Here is a 16,791-nt window from a genome sequence, read left to right as displayed (position 1 = left end):
ACAGAAAAAGCGTAAACCCGACGTGTGATTAAACAAGTTCAGCTGGTAGATCTTATTGCGGGACTTTTTGTACACGTCTGCACAAAGTACCAAGACAAAAAAGCCACACGATGACGCAACCGTGGCGCAGGAATAACAGAGCAGCAGCAGGTAAAGTTAGAGCTGCCAACTATACTTGCCGTCGTATCATCTTTAAAACAAGGCTTAAAAACGTGAATAATTTTCATTGATCGCAGAACTTCGTGATTTGCGAACACATTTCAAGAAACGGCTTTTTCTGGCACATTTTTCGCAGGAAAGCCACAAACTGTCAGCGGTCGGAATGCAAAGGTGTCGATAAAAGATGAATTTGTGTAAAGACTAACCGTAGCGGCAAACAACCTAAGATTTCGGTGGTCGTATATTACTGCACAAAAAAAAAATGGAGGGGGGGGGGGGGGGCGAAGTTATGAATTTTCCTTTTTTTTTTCTATCTACATGCGTATATCTATGCAAAATAAAATTTTATTGTTTTTGTTCAACGAGAAAACATAAATTACCCAGTTTGAATTATTATTGAGCATTTTCTCAATAATTCTTTTTGTTTATATTTTTGCAATGAAATGACTACTAGCGTATTACAATGCAATATCAATAAAATAAATAAGTAAATAAACTATCAAATTCGCTGCTACGTTTTCAATGCTTGGGCATTACGGGGCTATAGACAAAATGCAAGAGCATTGGGCCGTGGTGGCGCTTGTACTGCGTCACAGCTTAACCCAAAACCCTTAAATGTTTCGCAAACTACGAACTAGAAAGAACATTCATCATTAAATGTTTCGGATTGCGCTCAAATAACGGCTCTGACAGCGTCAGCAATGGCCTTGGCGCCTGGAGTGTCATTCATATACCATTTAATACTATCTGTCATAATAGAGAATAGCTTGCCGGAAACGTACTAGGGTATACTGGTTTACCGGACAAACGCAGGGCACGCACGTTGGCATAAGTGGAGCAAGGCGTGTACACGACGCATACGTGGGTATCCAGTAAACCGATGTATGTCTACGCTAGCACGTCTCTGGCAAACTTAAACCCTCAAATACCACCCAATTTGTCCCTTAAACAAAAGCCTGCCATTAAAAAAAGTAATGTGGAGGTGCTGGGTGTCGATCCCAATACCTCTTGCATGCTAAGCGAGCGCTCTACCATCTGAGCCCCACCCCCGGATGTAGAGCACACTGAGTAACATCGTTTTATTATGCAGACTACTTTGGTAGTACTGAAAGCTCCATACGATCTCTACAATACTGCTAAGGGTGATGTACACTAGCATCTGCCATTTAATGTATTTTATGATTAACTGCCTAGTGTAGTGCGTAGCGTTCAGTGGCTACTCGTTAGCAAATGTTTGGCTGGTAATGGTAATGCAAGGCCAAATAAACCATTAACCAACTATTTCAGCTTGAGCATCCACGTTAGCTCTCTACATATATCGGACCATATTTTATTTAGTTTCCGCCAACAGTTTCCGTCTCGCACACTTTAAGTGCTTCCGGGAGCTGGTGTGTGGCAACTCTGCATTCGGGCAGGCGCCATATTGTTGCGAGGATCGAAACTAAAAGGACAAACTTCAGACTGCTCAAATGAGTTCCCCCATGTACACCCTGCTTCCCAGAAAACGTCGGCTGGAGGACGGTGACATGAGCTCCACCCCCTTCCCATAGCCTTGAAGCGGGGTCATTGTCAGATTTTCCGACCATCATGAATACACCCAGTCCAATAATTTTATCCCATGTAGCCCCGGCCTAGTGGGTCCGTCATGCGTTCGCCCGTCATGTTGTTGTGCCGCCACGGTTGCCTGCATATGCGCGTCACTCAAGAGTCGTTGCATAAACAAGGTGTGTATATATATATATATATATATATATATATATATATATATATATATATATATATATATATATATATATATATATTCAGAAACGTCAGAAATGAGCTGTATTTAATTATTAGCCTGCTGAGTGCGTTAGAGAACATCATAACCAAGCTTCCTTGAGCTTATAATGTTTGCGCGCAAGCTGTCCACACAAGAATACGACCGACGAAATAATTCACAAGTTGTCCGATGCCGGTGTCCCAACTGCCCTGTATTGCGAAAGTTTAAAGTTTATTACTCTGGTAGGTTACAGACAGAGACATTCGCAAGGATTTACTTATTGCTAGCTCCTTCATCCGCTGGTGTAAATAAAAAAGTTCAGCTCTCTACTTATTACTAGACAGGAAGCAGTGCGTGTTGGACAAAAATTACCAAAGCGAAAACGTTTGTTTCTACATCCTTGTGCTATATATCGCCGCGCCAAGCAGCATGCGTAAATCTGCAGTGGCATGGTAACACTCATCTTCGACGTCGGTGGTGCAGGTTGACGACCAGCGGTGGCACAAGGTGGATATCAGCGTGTTCCGGGACCACGCGGTGCTGTATCTGGACTGCGAGAGGCACTCGAGCCTCGAGCTCGTCCCTAGGGCGCCCATCGACGTCAATGGTGACGTCAATATCGCCAAGTACGAGTCCGACCTGTCCACGGTGCCGGTGAGTGCCCACACGGCGCTTCTCACACTAGATGTCGACTTTGTCTGGCACGCGCAGAACTGCACTAGTGCGCCTCTGCATGTGCCATATAGCCTAGCAAATGAGTTAGCTCCAGTATGGTACCCTGCAGGTTCACAGTACCGGTAATAACATCCTTGTTCCTTCGACTATAGCGCACAGACGAAAGAGGAAATGAGACTGTATTCGTATAACACGCTATTTTTTTCAGAGCCAGCACCAGAAAAGACGGCACAGTAACAACCATCCCCAAGACAACACGTCATTCCTGGAGCTGCCTTAGCTTTCAAAAAGAAATTATTGTACCACATTGTGTCTCCATCTCTGTGCATGCCTTTGCAGAGTCTACATGCATCACCGAATCAACGAAGCAGTTGTGGCAGGTGGTGTTGAAATATTCCACTGCTGGTAAAATAACTGAACTGCCCGGCTCCATTACTTGAATATTTTCTCTGAATTCTGCACGCCTTATCTGTTTTCATTTCACTATATAAAAAAGTATGGTTGGATTTTGCATCCCTGAAACACGACTGTCAGAATAACTGAAAATGCACTGAGGCCCAAAATACACGCGCGGAGCAAAATACCGCGCAGTGTCCATGAGCACTGTTACTCTGTGCCTTGATTCATTTCCGCATCATTCTTCTTTTTTATGGATCCTCTGATTCCGTTAAGAGAGTGCAACAATACGGAGTGAACTTCCTACAATTTCTGCTCGCAGCTAGACTTGCAGTGGATGGTGATGAGCTGCAACCCTGCGAGGCCGGAGCGGGAGACCTGCTATGAGCTGCCGGTGAGATATGTGATGCCGAATTAGCAGGAGCTCAGCTTTTTCATTGCAGATGACTAACATCCCTTGTAGTTGCTTCTTCCAGTTCTTTTAGGTTTTCAGCTCAAAGCTCATGAAATCACAAAGGAAAAATATCACCTTGCTTGGCGCGCGGCGGAGCCTGTCTGGATTTTCATGTTAAATCTTAGTTAATGAAATATCTGTCCTGAATTAATGATCGTTGCCTAATCGATACTGACAGGGCGCGAATATCACAACCATATTCGGTGAGTATAACAGCTATAGATACCGCTTAAATGCGCAACAACACTGAGGACCTCTTCACGCGAGGTCTCATCATTCAGCCAAGAACTTTTGAGGAAAGTCCTTCAGGCTGCGCATGTTATTACGTGTATTTAGCACCTAAGTCAGCCCTTATATCTAAAACCTATTTTGAAAAGGAGGAACTTTAATCGGTGAGCTTTGCGGTCATTTCGCGGCTAGTCCTGCTGTCCGGCCCAGTGCACAGCATGGTTCACTGAGGAGCTGTGAAGCTTTGATCAAAAGTGCAACATATTGCTTACTCATCATATTTCGCTTACTGATCATCAAGTTATAACACGAGACAAAGGCACGCACTAAAAACAACCCCTTTGAATGTGCCAAAAAACGGCTTTAAATATTATTTTTTCTGATGACAATTACAGATTATAATAAACTTAATTATTAATGGGACTCTTGACCAAAATTTTTGTAATATTTGAAAAGCACCTGCAAATGTAATTTGAATGTCATTATACGCATGCATTCTTTGCTTTCCCACGTACCAAGCTATAATCTGTACTAGATCGCCGTACACACAAGTAAATAACAAACTTTATCTGGTCGGCTATCGAGAAAAGGTAGATAACCTCCAAATTCTTTGCGATTTTGATTTCTAGATATAGGGAGCTTACACGGAGTGATGCATGCTGAGTAGTCCGCCATGTTGTCTTCATTGGCATCAGACGACGCAGTCGCCGCGTGCGCTGAGTTTACGTAGTCGTGTAGTTCTCTGAAATGGTTTGGCGTGATGGTGAACTGTACTGTGGTGGGCTGTAATACCTGAGCCTAAAGTAAAGCGCAGGAACTAAAGACCGGACAGGCCAACTGCGGGTTCTAGGATTCCAAGAATACACCTGCACGAGTGAGAGAAGGCAAAGCTTTCTGAGCGACGCCGACACGAATGACTCGCACGAACCACCAGACGCGGAAACGACACCAATCCGAGAAAGTACCAAAATATATAGTCCTGAAAACTAGAAATTTGTGAATGTCGATGATGTCGACGCGCGGCCACAAGTTCAAACCTATAGTGCAGCCGCCCAAACGTAGCGCGAACGGGTCCACGCCGCACTGCTTTGCTTTTTCTTCGCAGCACTTGCTCGATCCTCCGGGCACATCGTCGACGCAAACGTTCCCGAAGGATCTGCCGATATCTTGCACGCACGTAGGGGAATCGCACGAGTAAACACGTGCTTGCATACACTTCAGCCCACAACGAATGAATTTTATTATTATAATTAAAGAACACACAGGAAATGCGCATATGCAAGAATGTCATTGTTCTCTTCTTAATAATTCACGTTCAACCTAATCGACTCAATCTGCCTGCTGACGCCGATAATTTTGTAGAGAATAATCAAAATCAACAGCGGCAGAGTGTATGTACAGACCACCATTCCGCACACTTCTGTGCAGCCGAAGACGGCGCAGCCGGCTCCGACGTTGCCGACTCCCACAGAGACCACCGTGACCATTGAGCCAGCCTGCATAGAGTGTCCGCCAGGCCAACCAGGACTCAACGGAACTGACGTGAGCATGCGCAGTAGCGCGTATTGCATGACAGTACACAGCATACAGGGCGCAATATTTAAAACAAGACTACCATCTAGCAGAATAAAGGGGCGTTTAAAATGACGTCGATGGGGAAAGAATCGATGGCGCTGGATGTCACTGAAATCAGTTGAGGGCATTGCTATCCCAGCAAATAGGGTACTCCGAAATAGCAATCATGTAGCGCTCGTTTTTTTTTTTTTTCAATGCAATACACATGAATGGAGATAATTCTAAAAATGAACATTATTTCTATAGCAATTCCTATTGGAAATGTTTTATACCGAACTGCACTGCATATTCGTGAAAACCTATAATTACATATAATTATCCAGCGTGAAACGTGCAGAATCCTTGGTAACGCGCAGTTTTCGCAGCGGCACCTTCATTGAGGCACTTTTCCCAGCTTTGATAAAACTGCAGCAAGTCGTGAATTTCCACCGCATTAGCGACAAGTTCAAACAGTCCACGCCAGCGAGCCTTTTGCTGTTCACATCTACGAAGTGCTAAAGTCGACACGCAGCTCAAGCTGCGAGCATGCACGCAGGCTCTGATGCGATGTGATGAGTTGCGAGTCAGCGCACGTCTGTCCGTCTTCTTTTAGTCTTGTGTCGTTTTGCGCTGTACCTTTCCAATATGTATTGCGAACTTCGTTTTGAATGAAGTCACGAATGATCAGCGCAAATTCACGTACAATACAAAATAGCCTGTACACATTACGCCTCGCGCACAACTATGCAGAAGCGAATTCTCGCCAGCGTGCCAGGCGTAAAAACTACTGCGATACAAAGCCTGCCCCTCGTTGATCTGCAATTAGACTTAGCAATTAGCTGAGGACACAGCAGACTTCTACTCAAACTCATAATTTCAGTGCCCTCTCTAACTGTTTCTGCCCCTTGGAATCTACCCCTGCCAACCCAGAGCGGAAGCGTAAATCAAGTTTATTGTCACGGATGGTTACGGAGACTGAAGCAACATCATACAGGAAGAGGTCCCGAAGTCAATACTGTATTGGGACCTGTTGTCAAGAACCCATAGGAAAAGTAAAATAGAAGCAGTCGGTCAATGAGCAAAATCGTTTGCCTCTATAAAGAGGCATACAAGCTAACTCACAATAAGAAAGGAGCACTAGTATCACACCAAATAAAAGTGTTTGTTCATCTAAGGGAGGCATATACTGAAGACAAGGTTTAAAAAACACATGAATAAAAGAGAAAACGAAAGTTTTAACTGGACTGTAAGCAAAAGTATTCAAACAATGCCTGTATAAAATACTATCCTATTATGAGATGATTGAAAATGTATCACTTGGAAAGATTTTCTCAATGATGACAGAGAGCGAAATAACCTAATACAGAAAGGAAGTTCGTTCTAATAATCATGGTAAACATGTATTCGCCCAAGGGAAACCATCTAATTATCAATATAATAAGTTATTCAAATTATTGCCAAACAGCAAATACTCCTATTTTTCCTATGCTCAACCACCAGTCACTGTGAAGAAACGCAATCGTCGCATATTAAGGTGAAAGCCTTCAATACCTCATCGTTGTCAGCAGCAGCTGTCGGCAGAGGGTGTCACACTAAATAAACCCTGTCTCCACCGGGAATCAAACCTCCATCTTTTTGATCCCCAGCCGAGCGCTTTACCAACTGCACCACGCCCCGGATCGTGAAATCATAATTCCCCTTGTCTACCGTGAGGATAGTGGGATTCCGCGAGTGACAGATACTGCGCCTTTAATTTCCTGAAACGAATTATAGAACGACGGTGAACTTTGATGCGTTCAATGGAATGCTGGTTGTGTTCGCCTTTCATTAGGCGCTTCCTCGAAAGCCGCACCACACAGCAAACAGAAGCAGACCCAGATGTCTAGGAGGCGTTAGTACAGCAGTCACCAGCGGCATTTCAAATTGATTTACAGGTTAGAAAAAGAGCAGTATCTGTCACAATTCTCCGCGGACACATGAACCACGCCGTAAAAGAAGGAAGGAAGGTGGGAGTGAAAGAAGAGAGGGAGATTAGAAGTGCCGTAGTGAAGGGCTACGATCCACCGCGCTATAATGGCTTTCGGCTCAAAGTGTCTAGAATTTTTCATGCGCTGCAGTAGCATGCAAAGCGAATGCAGCAACTGCAAAATCGCAGAGCGGCCAAACTAGCGATGATCGTTCGCATTACCAGCGGTGCGATCGCCACCATTTTTTTAACTCTCAACACAAGTATCACGGAGTGGCCTGTAAAGAAAATGTAACAATATCAAAAATAGTTCAAAATATTTACCATAAATGGTCATTTTAAAAGCCTGTCACGTATATCGGTCTATAGGCACAAAGGCCTTCGTCCTCTCCTTTCCATAGATAAGCCCGCGACCAGCCCTACCGCACATCTACTAAATTAAACGAAATTCCCACAGCCCTGCACCATGAGTTGTTTTTAACTATTCGATGATTTTAGGAGAGATGGGACGCACTAGTTTATGCGACCAGGCGTCTCCTACGCGCGCGCGCTGTCGCCAAACCTTGCCCCCTCAACCCTCACGTGCGAGGCGGGCATCTGGTAAACCGGTATGCGTCTACGCTAGTACGTATCCGCTTATCACCGCTTCCATCTACCGTGTTTTTGAACTTAATTGCAGTGCGGACAAAGGCTTTTCGTAACAGCCTAAACAAATAGTGGATGTATAAGTTGGTGCTGTCACAATAAAAGAACATATTTGCACCATGCACAACACCTACTGCAATGGATAAACCAAAATACCAGGGCCTATATAAAATACCACAATTTTTTTTTTTTTTTACCAGCACTAAAAAAGCAAGCTGTGAACGAGCATGCGCCTTCATACGTAAATGGGGTTCTATCCGCTCTCCTGTCAAGTCGGAGTCAATAAGGATGTAAAGCAGGCTACAGGAGTACAGGTAATTCAATCCTAGGCATCGTGAAATAAAATGTACGTGCTCTATTTCCCAAGTCATATGTCACACCCACTCGCCCGAACTGGCATACCTATTAGCCCACATTTACCCTCTACGTGCATACATACGTATATATTAAAGCGACCTCATATCCTACCTGCTACCACTAAACAGATATGAACATGCCCTGCTGTGCCGTCCCTCCGCATTTCAGGGCATTCCAGGTAGACCAGGTCAAGATGGACTGCCCGGAGTACCTGGACTTCCAGGTTTTAAGGGCGAGATTGGCGTCGCTGGATTGCCTGTAAGTATGCTTACTAAAGCTGGCCCAGCAAGATCAAAATCAACGAATGAGTGAGTGACAAAATGAATGCATGTGCTCTAAAACATCTCTAAACCAATAAAAATATTAGTGTTGCACTGGGACTGATTGGGACTATAAGGCTAGAAGGAAGAGGAAAAGGCACAAGACAGTTATATGGAAGGATCCTTCCTTAACTATGCTTCCCTAGGCAGCCGACAATCGGAGGCTGAGATACGGGTGCAAGGAGCAAAGGAGACACATATTACGTTGATCGTTACGACCAAGGTCCTCCCTGAATTCAAGCGCGCGAGACACTGCTTCGTGACACCCAGCTGCGATCAATTCCTGCACAAAACTAGACCCAAGCCTAGCCCTCCTGCCGATCCAGCAGTGATACAGCTATCACAACAAAAAGAGTCCGCTGAACATGCAAATATATGCGTGTATGCATTACAACGCGGTTATACTACATATGCACAAAACAGCTTTTCCCAAGCGCTGCCAGCCTTTTGTTCCATATCCTGTTTAGTCAGGGCGTACATAAATGTGTGCGCGTGCACTTTTGTGTCGGCCTCTTTTTGCGGTGATACAATGCGCACGAAACATTTCCGACAAGCCACGTCCAACCATTGCAGACCTCACGAGAAATGAAAACATTAAGAGCCCCCGCGTTTCATGTCAACGCAGAGCGGCTCCGGAACGTATACGCTTTATTATCGTGCCGTCTTCTCTAGAAAGTGAGTCGAAAGCAAAACAGTAGAGAGAGTTACTATTTAGAGACTCAGGAGCCGACGGAAATTTATGTGTAAGCATCAGAAAGGGTTGAATCTTTAGAGATTTTCGCTGCATGCCTATACTTTGTCTCACAAGGTGTTCACAGCACCGCGAAAGGCAGAGGCGATCCAATTAGGATCACGCGCACTACAATAGGCAATTGTGCTCCTACGCGCCTCTCACCCACCAAATTGGCGGGAGTGACAGTAGGAGCATAATTCTCTATTATTGTGCGCAGGGGCGAGAGGCACTTAGGAGTACAATTGCAAGGGCTCCTCTCCATTTCGCAGTGATGCAGATATTTTGTGAAACGAAGTACAGGCACGTTTCTTACAAAGATCCCATTTTTGAAGTACCATACTTCTCGACTTAACTGAATGTGCGTTCCATGCGGCAAGTATATTGGCAGACGTTTTTTGGTGGTGCCTCGCTGAGCCTGCTCCTATCTTGTGGCTAGCGTTCTGGGCTGCGGTCACTCACCAGACAGGTGAGAGGTCTCAAAGCACAAGGAAAAGAAACTTTGTCCGTGCATGTTACCACTACAAAAACACCGTGCTGCCGCAGTCGTGCAGGCCCATCAGTTCATTACTGGGCATTAGTGCAGCGACGTCTCACAGAGAGAGAGAGAGAGAGAGCACGTTGGGCACGAGAGAAGGCACGTGCCATGGGAGAGAAGGAAGAATAAGCGCGTGGGGAGGAGGAGTCCGGTGTTTCGAGGTGGTGGTGGTGGTGGTGGTGGTGAAAACATTCACTATAATACATATACACTATAGGTATAGGTATATACACTAGGTGGGATGCCTAGACAGGCACTCCATTGGCGTTTGCCGCAGCCCGGGCGCGCTGCGTTAAGGCCTTTTGGACCTCTAGGGCGCAGCAGCCGGACAGCGTCGCCTCCCAGTTCTCTCGGGTGGGGTTGGGGATAGGGGACAAAGATGGGTTTTTCTGGCAGGCCCACACCATGTGGTAAGTGTCAGACACCTCCCCACAGTGCGAGCACAGCCCGTCGAATTGCGGATCAAAATGTTTTGGAGTAGCCGGGCACAACATTGTATTGGTGAGCAGGCGCAGGAGCACCCGCTCGTTAGCCTTCCCCAGCCCTTTACACGGGGTGAGAAGAGTTTGATGCGTAGATCTGTAATATTCACATATTTCTTTAAATTTGTAAACTGGGCTGAAATCAAAATCCTGGTCCGCGTCCGGTCCCGTGGGAAATGCCCGGAGAGAGAGCGCGCGGGCGGCGGCGTCGGCTGCGTCATTCCCTTGGAGACCTTGGTGACCTGGAGCCCAAACGAGAGATCGGTACGCGGGATCCGAATCTCGACTACAATTCTGGTATATGCGGTAAGCTAGTTGAGCAGTCCACCCTTGCTGGACGTTCCGACAAGCCCCTCGCGAGTCGGTTATGATGTATTTGGAGGAGGAGTCAGAGGCTGCGAGGGCGATGGCAACCTCTTCTGCGTGGGGAGGTGAAGGCGGCAAGCGGGGGCGAAAATTCAACTCAACTCGTAACAATACAGAGCTACTGCGCTCACTTTTAGCCCCTCACTGTATCCCATACATGCAGGGTCAAGCATCATTAAAACTTCGCCGCAAATCCTGCAGAATGTTTCTGCATTTGTAATCTTACACGTACGGTTTTGTCAAACAAATATATGTCCACACTATGACAATATACAAAAACGTCTGACACTGCATGACATTAACATTATATTTGTATCACATTGTGTATGATAAAGCCTTATGAGTATATTGCATCATGCAATGTTCAGGGGAAAAGCAACTGCTACGTTCTTAAACCTGCATTTCCTAAACATGCGTAGCGCAAACATGCGCGGCAACCGTTCTAAAAAAAAGAAAAAAGAAAAAAAAAAGAAAAAGCCTAAACCGACCTACATTCAGAGTAAACGCGTCCTAAAAAAATAACAAAGTTCGCTAGATGGGTTCCACGACATTGAAACCGTTAAGCATGTGAATGACAGCATCACTTCATGCAATGCCATCAGGGACCACCTGGATTGGACGGCTTGCCCGGATTACCTGGACCTACAGTAAGTACAACTTCTTAATTCTACTTTCTGGTTGCCATAGAGCGAGTTTGAAAAACCCGAATCTATTTATTTTTTGGTAACAAAGGATGGACGACTCGACCACTGTGCAATGCTGTCTCGTGTAATTTTCGCCGCCTGTCTCCTTCTGTCATTGAGACACAAATAAATGACAAAACTCTTACACAGGGACCTGTTGGAACAAAGGGCGATACTGGCACACCGGGAATCCCTGGCATTCCAGTGAGTTATATCGTTTTCTCCATGGGGCATCGTCGTTTAGTATAAGAATGCCATGGCCTTCACTGATGTCACTACGAGTGTAGAGGTCACCAGGAATGTGCAATACCGCAATTACTTAAAAAATATAAAAAGTAAGCTAGCATGTTTACATTTCACCACTCATTTCGCAACATACTTCCTGAATTAATAAGAGCTAGCTTTGTGCTAAAACCGAGCACCACACTGACGGAAGAGTATCCAGCTGAGGCACATGGTAAGATTTCAAGGTTAGTCACAGTTTTCATGATGTCACTTCTCACGTATATGCGTGTTTTAATTTGTGCAAAAGCATCGACAGCAACTTTCCTCACAAGTTAAAAACATAAGCCGCCTACCTGCCTACGCGGGGGGTTACATCGACTGCCGTCTCGTGAATTCACCTTTTCAAATGAGAGCACTGATCTCAGCTGCATGTATTCAGGGTTTGCGTCGTAATGTAAAGCGTCACTATCTCCCTGACGAGTCCTATGACTGGTGAAAACACCGGGACCGGATGTCAGTTTGATTGCCACTATTTCCGGTTCCGATGTTTTCACCGATCAGATGACTCGTCGACGGAGGTAGCGACGCTTTCGATAACGATGCGAACTCGGAATACGTCCCCTGAACTGCTGCTGGGAGCTCTATGGTAACTCGCACTGCAGTTTAACACTGATAAACTCCCGTTAAAAACACTACGTTATCATTTCCGGACTTGTAATTGCGCTGTTGAAATCTACTCGTTCCGCTTCACGTGATATATACGGCTCATTCGTGACATGAGAATCAATCACGCCGAGAGGAGCAAAAAGGCAGAGGAAATCTGTAGCTTTGATATTTTCTTCATCGACAAATCAAGGGGTGGGTTAAGGATCCAATCCTAGAGAGGGCTGTATGGGAGGGAGGGGGGTAAATACGGGTTCCATACAGGCGAATCAGGATAATTTGACTGAGCAGTGGAACTTAGCATGCCTCTCTTGGATTGCCTTAAGTCAGTGTGGTTCCATTTCAGCTTGAGCCAGGCTCATCGTTTTTTTTTTCTATGTAAATTTTCTCGCTTGGAAAAAGGGGGGTGCTTTTATTTCCTCCACTTTCATCCGCCCCCTAAATGGAACCACTTCACGTAGAAAGAAGAAACAGACTGATACCTGAAATGTGCTGAAGCGTGTACTAGTTTTTTGTTGTTGTTATTTTACTTTTCAAACATGGCCCTGCTGTGGATCGCTTTATAACTGTCTGACCTAACGCATCCTCCCCTTCTTTTCCCAGGGATTAAAAGGTCAGAAAGGAGATGGTGGAGTTCCTGGGGAGCCGGGTGTTCCCGTGAGTATACCAAGGACTACTGTGCAGACATGGTGCAAGCGCGGCCGGCGCTGAGTATTTACTTGTTTCAGGGCGTTCCTGGCACCATGGGGCCAAGAGGGCCACAAGGGCCACCAGGCAACACAGCAGTGGTATGGACTATTCAGCTTCAACGCAGCTCGCTTTCAAGATGGCCAGCTAAGAAAAACATGCTCACTAGTCGTACCGAGTGTCTTAACTTTAGCTAAGGATTTTGAAAAGCGGTACACCGCAGCCAGGTGACACCAGCAACTTGTTCTTGCTCGGCGTGTAATGCTCCTTACAAATGTTTTTCCTTGAAATTCTATTGAATTTCTATTTAGTCTACTGTATTGAATTTCAAATGCTAGTTAAAGGAGCGTAGACATTATTTTTGGATTCGTGTTTTATTCTTTATAATGATGCCTAAGACATTACTGTACACGGATCACAATGTCATATTCGCCAACGACTGCTGAATAATTTATGATCGAATTTCTTCTCTCCCCTGTTTCGGTTTTGAACAGCCGAGCGATGGCTGTGACGTCACAGTCAAGTCTAGGCCACGCGAGCGATGAAAATACACCGATATAATCATTCCTGTGTCATTCGAATTTACTACAATGATAAAGCTAGCCTGCCTCAAGAACAACAATCACTACAAGTAAAGACTCAGCGATTATATCGCTGTTTTTCATGCCGCGCAACAAAACATGATAGTGACGTCACAGCCATATTTCGAATGAGCCTTCCCAGAACGTGCGGTCTGCTGAGACACCTATTAGATCCGACCAACTCAAAATCCCAATCAGGAATTAGATTATCAAAAGCCAGGCACGCGTTTAAGGGTACAGACGCGGAATTTATGGATGCACTAATCAACATGTACATTGGCGATATTCATAGTGCCCCCCTCCCAGAGTATGACGGAGCTCCTAACGAGGAGCTGGACGCACCCATCACGGAGGCGGAGGTCAGGGCAGAAATATTGGGACTAAAAACAAAATCGGCCCCGGGCCCTGACGGGATACCCTTACAAAAATGTCTATGATCACTTTATGCAATGTCTTTAGACAATATGATCATAGAAGCTATCGACCATCAAAAGAACGTCTTTAGAACACGTATGATCTATGTATGACCTCCCTTCCGACAATTGACCACCGTGATTGAATAGCATATATTTACATAGAACGAATTTATACCTCCTATGATTAGCCTATTGATAGCGTATATAGACACTGTAACGACTGTGTTCCGATAATTGGCCACCGTTATTTTAAAGAATCGTGTTCATACAAAGTATTAATATCTTGCGTTATGCTAACTATATTTCAAGTGTCCAATAATAATGTGTATTTTACTCACTGTTCACATGTGTGTAATATTTCGTGAAAAGTGAGAGTGGTGAAAGAAACAGATGCAAATTCATACCTTCATTTATTGCACAAACCCTTGACACAGAAACACTTGGTTTCCGACGGCAACGGCATTGTGTGTTTGATGTAGCAGCCGTATCAAAATTTATCATGGTTCACTGAAGCCTCAGAGATAAAGAAGAGGTGGCAGGAATACACAGTAGAACTGTACAAGAAGGACCCGAATGTGCAAACCCAACATAAGACGGTTGTGATTACTGATCTCGAGCCGGGCATCCTGAAGAGTGAAGTTGAATGGGCCTTAGCCAGTCTTGCTAAGAAGAAAGCCAACGGAAGTGATGGCATTCCAGCTGAGTTGCTTCAAAACCTCAACCATGACGCTGTTAGCATTCTGCATACATTATGTCAGAAGATTTGGACAACCCTGCAGTGGCCACAGGATTGGAGGAGGTCAGTTTACATCCCCATTCCAAAGAAAGGCAGTGCCAAAGATTGTTCCAACTACCGCACGATCGCACTTATTTCGCATGCTAGCAAGGTGATGTTGAAAATCCTCCAAGGTAGGCTGCAGCAGTATGTGGATCGGGAGCTTCCGGACGTGCAAGCTGGGTTTCGCAAGGGCAGAGGAACTAGAGACCAAATTGCCAACCTCCGCTGGATCATGGAAAAAGCAAGAGAGTTTCAGAAACCCATCTACTTCTGCTTTATTGATTATGCGAAAGCGTTTGACTGCGTAGATCACAGCAGATTGTGGCAAGCTCTCCAAGAGATGGGAGTTCCAATTCACCTCATCTGTCTCCTCAGGAACCTATATGAAGGACAAGAGGCCACAGTCAGAACTGGACATGGTCTTACTGATTGGTTTCCGATTGAGAAAGGAGTGAGGCAAGGCTGCATACTGTCGCCCTGCCTATTTAACCTATATGCAGAGTGCATCATGAGGAAGGCCGGTCTGGACGAGTCTTCATATGGAGTGAAGATTGCTGGAAAACGTATCAACAACCTTAGATATGCGGATGATACCACTTTAATGGCAGAAAGTGAAGTGGAACTCAAGAGACTTCTGATGCGCGTACAAGAAGAGAGTGAGAAGTTTGGGCTTAAACTGAACATCAAAAAGACAAAGATCATGGCGTCTTGCCCTATCAAGTCCTGGAGCATCAATGGACAAGAAGTGGAAGCTGTGACAGATTTTCTCTTCTTGGGCTCCAAGATTACCTCGGAAGGAGACTGCAGCCATGAAATTAGGAGACGCCTGCTTCTGGGAAAGAGAGCAATGGTTAGCCTTGACCGCCTAGTAAAGAGCAGAGACATTAGTCTGCCAACCAAGATCCGTATAACTCGTGCTATGGTCTTTCCAGTTGTGATGTATGGATGCGAGAGTTGGACTGTGAAAAAGGCTGACCGCCGAAGAATTGACGCGTTTGAATTGTGGTGCTGGCGAAGACTCTTGAGAGTTCCTTGGACTGCCAGAAGATCAAATCAGTCGATATTGTCGACCATAAACCCTGACTGCTCATTGGAAGGTCAAATTCTAAAGTTAAAACTCAGCTACTTTGGTCATCTGATGAGAAGAGAGGAGTCGCTGGAGAAAGATTTGATGTTGGGAAAGGTTGACGGTCGCCGGAGAAGGGGTAGGCAGCGAACGCGATGGTTAGATGGCATCCTCGAGGCACTGCAGATGAAGTTATGTGATGTTAGGAAGATAGTGAGAGACGGGAAAGCGTGGCGTGAAATGGTCCATAGGGTCACGAAGAGTCGGACACGACTGAACAACTGAACTGAACTGAACTGAATAAAATTTTAAGAAACCTGGATGATGACTCCATCAGCGCTCGATCTTACTGAGTATATGCAAGAAATTTGGACTAAAGGCCACCTGCCTCGGCAGTGGAAGTCGGCAAACGTAATTATAATCCCAAAGCCGGGCAAACCCCCGAAACTAGAAAATCTAAGACCTATTTCTCTAACCTCATGCATGGGGAAATTGATGGAGCATGTAGTCCAGACACGACTGACGCGCTTTATGGAGAAAAACGACCTGTGGCCGCACGAGATGGTCGGCTTCCGACCGGGTTTGAGCACGCAGGACGTGATGCTCCAACTTAAATGCGACATAATCGACTCGCGTTCTAGAGACGCCAAAGTGATTCTCGGCCTGGACTTGACAAAGGCTTTTGAGAAAGTTAAACACGAAGCGATTCTCCACGGTCTGAAAGAAATCGGAGTAGGTGCACGAATATAAGAGTACATTTAAGGACTTTTTGTCAAACAGAACTGCCTGCATGAAATTTCAAGACATTCAGTCCCCCACAGTGAAGTTAGGGAGCAGGGGCACGCCGCAGGGCTTGGTCCTCTCCCCGTTCCTTTTCAACGTGGCGATGAGGGGCCTCCCAGCATAAAGGGGCTAAATTTCAGTATTTGTGCGGATAACATCAATCTCTGGATTAATCAGGGTAGTTATGCGAGCATTGAGGAGCGCCTGCAGGCTGCGGCAGACACTGTCGTAGACTACGCTGCAAGTAGGGGTCTATCATGCTCGCCGCATACATCGC

At 45.5% G+C, this 16,791-nt stretch overlaps 1 protein-coding gene across 1 annotated transcript in view; it reads left to right on the top strand.

Annotated features, from left to right (window-relative positions):
* LOC146178222 (uncharacterized) overlaps nt 1-16,791 on the top strand; it is a 70,175-nt gene that overhangs the window by 13,154 nt on the left and 40,230 nt on the right. Inside the window, exons 6-13 of the mRNA XM_084579654.1 lie at nt 2,405-2,575; nt 3,315-3,386; nt 5,103-5,216; nt 8,365-8,454; nt 11,235-11,279; nt 11,466-11,519; nt 12,807-12,860; nt 12,932-12,991. Coding sequence (XP_084435780.1) covers nt 2,405-2,575; nt 3,315-3,386; nt 5,103-5,216; nt 8,365-8,454; nt 11,235-11,279; nt 11,466-11,519; nt 12,807-12,860; nt 12,932-12,991 — 660 coding nt within the window. The remainder of the gene's footprint in view (nt 1-2,404; nt 2,576-3,314; nt 3,387-5,102; nt 5,217-8,364; nt 8,455-11,234; nt 11,280-11,465; nt 11,520-12,806; nt 12,861-12,931; nt 12,992-16,791) is intronic.

This window comes from Amblyomma maculatum, chromosome 9 (genome assembly GCF_055883805.1).
Source record: "Amblyomma maculatum isolate TAMU_Amacu chromosome 9, ASM5588380v1, whole genome shotgun sequence".
Classification (NCBI taxonomy): domain Eukaryota; kingdom Metazoa; phylum Arthropoda; class Arachnida; order Ixodida; family Ixodidae; genus Amblyomma; species Amblyomma maculatum.
Note: the sequence above shows the minus strand (reverse complement) of the source record. Positions and strands in the feature narration are given on the sequence as shown.